At 40.4% G+C, this 6,000-nt stretch overlaps 1 protein-coding gene across 4 annotated transcripts in view; it reads right to left on the bottom strand.

Moving 5' to 3' along the window:
- Positions 1-3,223: 3,223 nt before the first annotated feature.
- The window catches only part of AP3D1 (adaptor related protein complex 3 subunit delta 1), a 138,509-nt gene continuing 135,732 nt past the window's right edge, over positions 3,224-6,000 (bottom strand). For all 4 annotated transcript variants that reach the window (XM_085886183.1, XM_085886184.1, XM_085886185.1 and 1 more), the window contains one exon: positions 3,224-4,891. In XM_085886183.1, coding sequence (XP_085742309.1) covers positions 4,796-4,891 — 96 coding nt within the window. In that variant the 3' untranslated portion in view covers positions 3,224-4,795. The remainder of the gene's footprint in view (positions 4,892-6,000) is intronic.

Genomic DNA, 6,000 nt, shown 5'->3' with positions numbered 1-6,000 from the left:
TAGGGGAAAACTACACATGATGGCACACGAAAATTTGACGACTCGGGACGAGTCTGTAAAAAGGGGAGGGGGTAGTGTTGTGGTTACCAAATTCGCAAACCACCATTCAGGTCCCTTAGGTGAGGTATCTCGGCAAGTATATGTGTAGTTTGGCCCAAACCCGTTGTCTAGTGGGAATACATGTCATTTATGCGTGCTGCGACTCTTCAGGATAGCCGTTTTTCTTTTACTATCTTTATTTTGGACCAACCGCCATGATTACCACCACAACCACAACATCAACCACCAACCACAATGCCGCTTCACCACAACCGCCACGACCTTCCCGTCACACCTCGCAACCGTAGCATCGCCACCGTTCTTGCCCCGCTGTGGGTACCGGTGTTGGACTCGTGCAGGGCGCACGTCGAACAGCGTGTACAAAATCACGGATTTTGTGCTTCAAAAACGGATCAAAAACGACACACGCCCACTTTTTGCCGTCCAATCGGTGAGCGAGGGGTGATTTGGCCCCGCCTCCAGGACGATCGATATATGCAAATTTGTGGATCAAAAAGCCTTCATGCCCACTTTTTCTCGGGCCAATGGGGAGCGAGGTGAAGGTCAAAGGGAGGGGGTCAAAGGCGAAGCTACGGGGGGATAAAAGGACCGTGTTCGTCAGTCAGAGCGGTGTGGAAGTCTGGAGCCCGAAGCCTGCAGTAGCTGGAGAAGCTGGAGAGTCCAAAGAAGAGTCCAACGGGAGAGTCCAAAGAAGAGTCCAACGGGAGAGTCCAAAGAAGAGTCCAGAGTCGGAGAGTCCAGAGGCGGAGAGGCGGCAGCGGCGAAGGCAGACGAGGGGGTGCTCGCGTCGGTGCCGGGAGCTGCACGCCCGAGGGAGGCCGGCAGCGCGACCTGGCCGAGGTGGAGACGCACACCAGGGATAATAAAGATCCTCTATACCCCGAGCATCAGCAACCCCCTCCTGTTTCCCCCCGCGCTGAGATAGTGCGACCAAGGGGGCCCCTTTCCCACCCCCTGCCAGACACTGTCCGCGAGGTCCGCGGAGTTGGGGCGCCATCGCCGCTCCGCGTCTCATCACCAGACGGGTAGGCGCGACCCGGTCTCGGCCTCAGGCCCGCCTCATCCTTGAGGGTATTTCTTTTCCTTGGTTTTGGGTATGTGTTGTCGGCGCCGTCTGTGAAGTAGAATTGTATAAGTGTTGCCGTGTGCTCGGTAGTCGGTATTAGCTCTGCATTGTTTTCGCTTTTATATTTGCTTTTTGTGTTAATGGAATTGTGTTTTCTTTTTTTTGTGTGCATTTGGTGGAATTGAATATGTGTGCTTTCCGTTCGTCGCGAATAAATGTGCTTTATTGTTGAACTGTTTCCCGCTTCGCTTCGTCATTTCTCCCATTGAACCCTCATCTTGCTTCACGTAAAGGGTTGGTAGTGGGCTGAATACGCCCGATAATTAATCGTACCGTCGAGGTCGACGATAACACCGCTCGGTTATCCCAATAGTACGGAACGGGTCGCTTAAGTGGCCCGTGTCCGAAGTCGACCTGCGGCGAGGTGCGATCGCCCGGTCTACCCTCCGCGTGGGTACTTAGGTAGGTCGAATTTGGCGAGCAACCCTATCCCACGCGGGGGCTGATTGGCTCGATCGCGGTGAGACCGAAAGGTCCACCCGTGACTGGTTCCCGGCGTTAGTCCGAGAGGGTCACGACTGGATTGTCCGTCCGGTGGGCGACGTGCCGCGATTCGAGTTACGTGGCCGTCAGCACGCCGGCGGGCGCGGAATCCGCAACAATATATATATATATATATACACACACACACACACACACACACACACACATATATATATATATATATATATATATATATATATATATATATATATATATATATATATATATATATATATATATATATATATATACACACACACATATATATATATATATATATATATATATATATATATATATATATATATATATATATATATATATATATATATATATATATATATATATATATATATATATATATATATATATATATATACACACACATATACATATATACATATATATATATATATATATATATATATATATATATATATATATATATATATATATATATATATATATATACACACATATATACATATATATATATATATATATATATATATATATATATACACACACACACACATATACATATATATATATATATATATATATACACACACACACACATATACATATATATATATATATATATATATATATATATATATATATATATATATATATAGAAATATATATATATATATATAATTACTTTTCCATCGTCTACTCGTGGTTTATTATGTCTGTCTTGCATGGTGTGTGCATAAAGTATTTATCCAATTAACTGGAAAGCAGCTTGCCAATAGAACAAGGCCTAATTGTAATCATGCAGCGACCAAGTTATAGCTCCTCATAAATAATGACAAGGATAGACAAAGCGAGCGTGATGTTGCTTCATAACATGTATTCAGATGTCTATGAAGCTTGAATTAAATGTTTCAAATGATTGAAATAGCATTTCACAAAAACTATACTGTTCGCTCATAATCTTTAAGACATGGAAATGCAATTTCTGGCTTCATCAGTCTGTGAAGGAGTGAACTCCCCACTGCTCCCCACAGTGTCAGTAAAGCTGAAAGTTTTCCAAGAGTTTGTAGCAACATTACCACTCCCTTTGTAAATAAATCAATCTACGGACACGTTTCTGGGTCACTTGCTGTCTTTGTTTTGAGAACCTTTTTTTCAGAAGAGAAAGGACCCCCCCCCCCCCCCCAAACTAACACAAAAAGTTATGACGATGCATTTCAAATTTCACCAAAAATAAATAAATACAATTGTTTTTAGGAAATATGCAGGGTATGGTAAAACAGTTTCTTAATTCCCATCATTGAGATGCTTTTGTCTTTTTGGGAAACATAGTATCCATTAAGATATTTTAAAAACAGCAAAAAATTATTGTTCCATTAAGATTCTTCGTTGGTTGATGAAAAATGTTCTAACAAACATTTCAAACACGGCGCATGAGAATTCAAACAATTTTGCAGAGCACTGAAGAGTTCTTTAAAAAAAATAGAAAAAAGATTTCTGAAAAATAAAAACTGAGCACTTAAATAATTATTTTGAAACTATCTTGTAGAATTAATGTAGCCCAAGAGAGCCAAATATGTTCACTCATTTTATTTCACATTCGTACAGCAACAATGCACCGTGTGAGCCACGGGCAAATGCACGGCACACAGGATTCCCAAAAATCGGTCCCGTTTTACAATTGCAACAGTCTTGATACAAACTGTTCTCCTGGCTACCCTGCTTTATGGAGAACCACGAGTGTACAATTCATCACAACAGCTTTTGGATTCAAAATGTCAAAGATTAAAATAAAAAAAATAAAAAAAACAGCGAATCCAATCACAAACCAACACACACACACACAAGGGAAAGCAAGGCTTTTTTTTTTGGAAAGGTAACACTATGGAAAAAAAACATGTACGAACATTTCAAGTACCAATTATTCTCATCCGATGCAAATGGTGCAAAGAAAAATACTTAGCCATTTGGAGCTTCAGCTATGCTGTTGGAAACATCTGTGCACATCTTCACTTGCACCTTCATAATTACAGTTGCAAGGCTTAACTCCATGGACAAAAATTGTTGGACCATCTTATAGAACTATACTGTTCAGATCACACGATGACAGAGCCAGACAACTAGCAAAGCTTATAAATCCTTTTGCACACAATAGTATGTACACATGCAGAGAGAGGGAAGAAAAAAAACAAAACAAATATCAACAGAACAGCAGTAATTATTGTGAGATGGGGGGGACAATTAACAAATAAATTGGTGGCAATTTTATGTACAATACTCTGAACAAAACCATTGTGATCAAAAATAAAAACAGTCATTGAGGTTGTTTAAATTGCACTTGGAAACCACAAGAACTGCACTCCTCCAAACATTTCAAATGGTGCCCTCATCAGAAAATATGTGAAATGGAAGATTTTTGTTCAAAGCGAGTTGCAGGCAGCAATCTGGCATGTGCTGGAGGAAAGCCTAATATACACCCTCGTGCAATAAGTGGGATAAATTAATAACTGCATTTATTTTGTGGAGTGCAGATGTCAAAATCTTTGTTGTGTTGCAAACCAGATGGCTCGTTGTGACTTGCAAGCAAAACAATCGATTACGCTCACGAGTATTTGTGTGATCTTTCACAAGTACCACGTTCGTGTTGCAAGCTTCACCTTGTTAACTTCATCCAATAACAAAAAGGTGCGTCTTTTGGGTGTGAACCTCCTACTGTTGAATGCATCAAGAGAAAATAAAATAGAACGGAGTGGAAGGATGCCTTTGGTGGGAATGTTTCAGAGAAGAACAAAACAATACTTGAAAACAAACGGTAAGAAACAAAATTATAATGAATACAAGATCAGGACAATATTGTACCACAAGGTGCGTTTAATTCTTGGGGAGCTGGGTCTTTATGGTTTAGCTGGCCATCAAAACACTTCCATGCAGATCCCAATCCCTCTACTTCCCTTAACAGTTGTGGGTGTAGATTTTCAAGAAATTTAAGTTTCTGGTACAGCACTTCCACTCACACCATAAAACTCTGCTTCAGACAGGATGGCAATTGAACTCTAACAAAATAATCTCAACAAATACAGCTTTCCAAAACAACTGCACTGACAGACAGCAAGGTCAAAGGAAGGGGGTGTTAAGGCAGAGAGTGGCTCAAGGGGCAGCCAGAGTCTGCTTAACTTCTTCCAGTACATTGGTAATCAGAGTACGGTCACTCGCCTTTCCCTCAATGGACACAACCTTTTCATCCTGTTGGTAAAAATGAAGAAGACGACATCACTGCAATTTGTGGCTCACAAAGTCCAGCAAGACCGCGACATTCACGGGCATACGTTCCTGAAAAATGCTGCGAATGTCGGGGCATCGTTTCAATGGCAACTAGAAGGGCACTCTTCGATGTCGCGACATCACCAGATATGCTTCCACCCACATTATTCCGTCATTATACATACTTGTACCAAGTTTGATTTAAATCCCTGAAACCAAATTCAAAATATTAAATAATTCTGGCTGCCAGACCATACGGCCGATCAGGTTGAAATTTAAAACGTATATTCCCTATGAATACCAAATCATAATTGTGAAGTGTCATATCAATTTAAGCAGTTCAAGAGAAATATTTTTTAAGACTTTCGTTCAATCCAATATGGCTGCCAGACCATGTGACCTCTTAATTATTCGTGAACACCCAGGTATCCCTAAAGCTTGCAGAACATGTGGGTGAAGTTTCCCCTCGATCTGTCTGTCGCCCATTCTGGAGAAGGATATTTTTAAAGGTTTATTCTTCAAAAAAAAAAATCGTAGCTACCAAACCATGTGGCCTATGATGTTATAGGTGAACAACTTTTTGTTCCTCGTGGATAGGCAATCATACCAGTAAAGTTTCACCTCGATCTGTTCAGCTATTTCTGAGAAGAAGATTTTTAAAGCTTTTCATGTTAAAACAATATGGTTGCCAACATTACCGATGACATCATCAATTTGTTTCCCCAATACAATTTAGCCCGAGATGACCCTCAAAATTTTTCATACTGATCAGATAATGCATTCGACGTTTGCAATTATGTCCTAATGAAACCGCCCATGACATCATCAAAACAAGAAAAAAAAAAAAAAAAAGAGTAATCAGAGATTGCAGGCCCTTGCCATGACTTGTTTTGTGTGGTGTATTTTGTGTCTGGTGTGTTACGTAATTAATAAGAGACAATTATAACTGCCACTTCAGAACTGCTGGCAGTGATGACCGGGTACCAACACGTCCCACTTTGATTGGGCACCTGACCCTGACCCATGTTTTTATTATTATTCAAATGAATTTAGAATGGGATTAAAATAAATTCAATTATAATCAAATCAAA

Source organism: Eptatretus burgeri, chromosome 6 (genome assembly GCF_056783735.1).
Source record: "Eptatretus burgeri isolate ZD-2024b chromosome 6, Ebu_testis_v1, whole genome shotgun sequence".
Lineage (NCBI taxonomy): Eukaryota > Metazoa > Chordata > Myxini > Myxiniformes > Myxinidae > Eptatretus > Eptatretus burgeri.
This window is presented reverse-complemented; position numbering and strand designations above follow the sequence as displayed.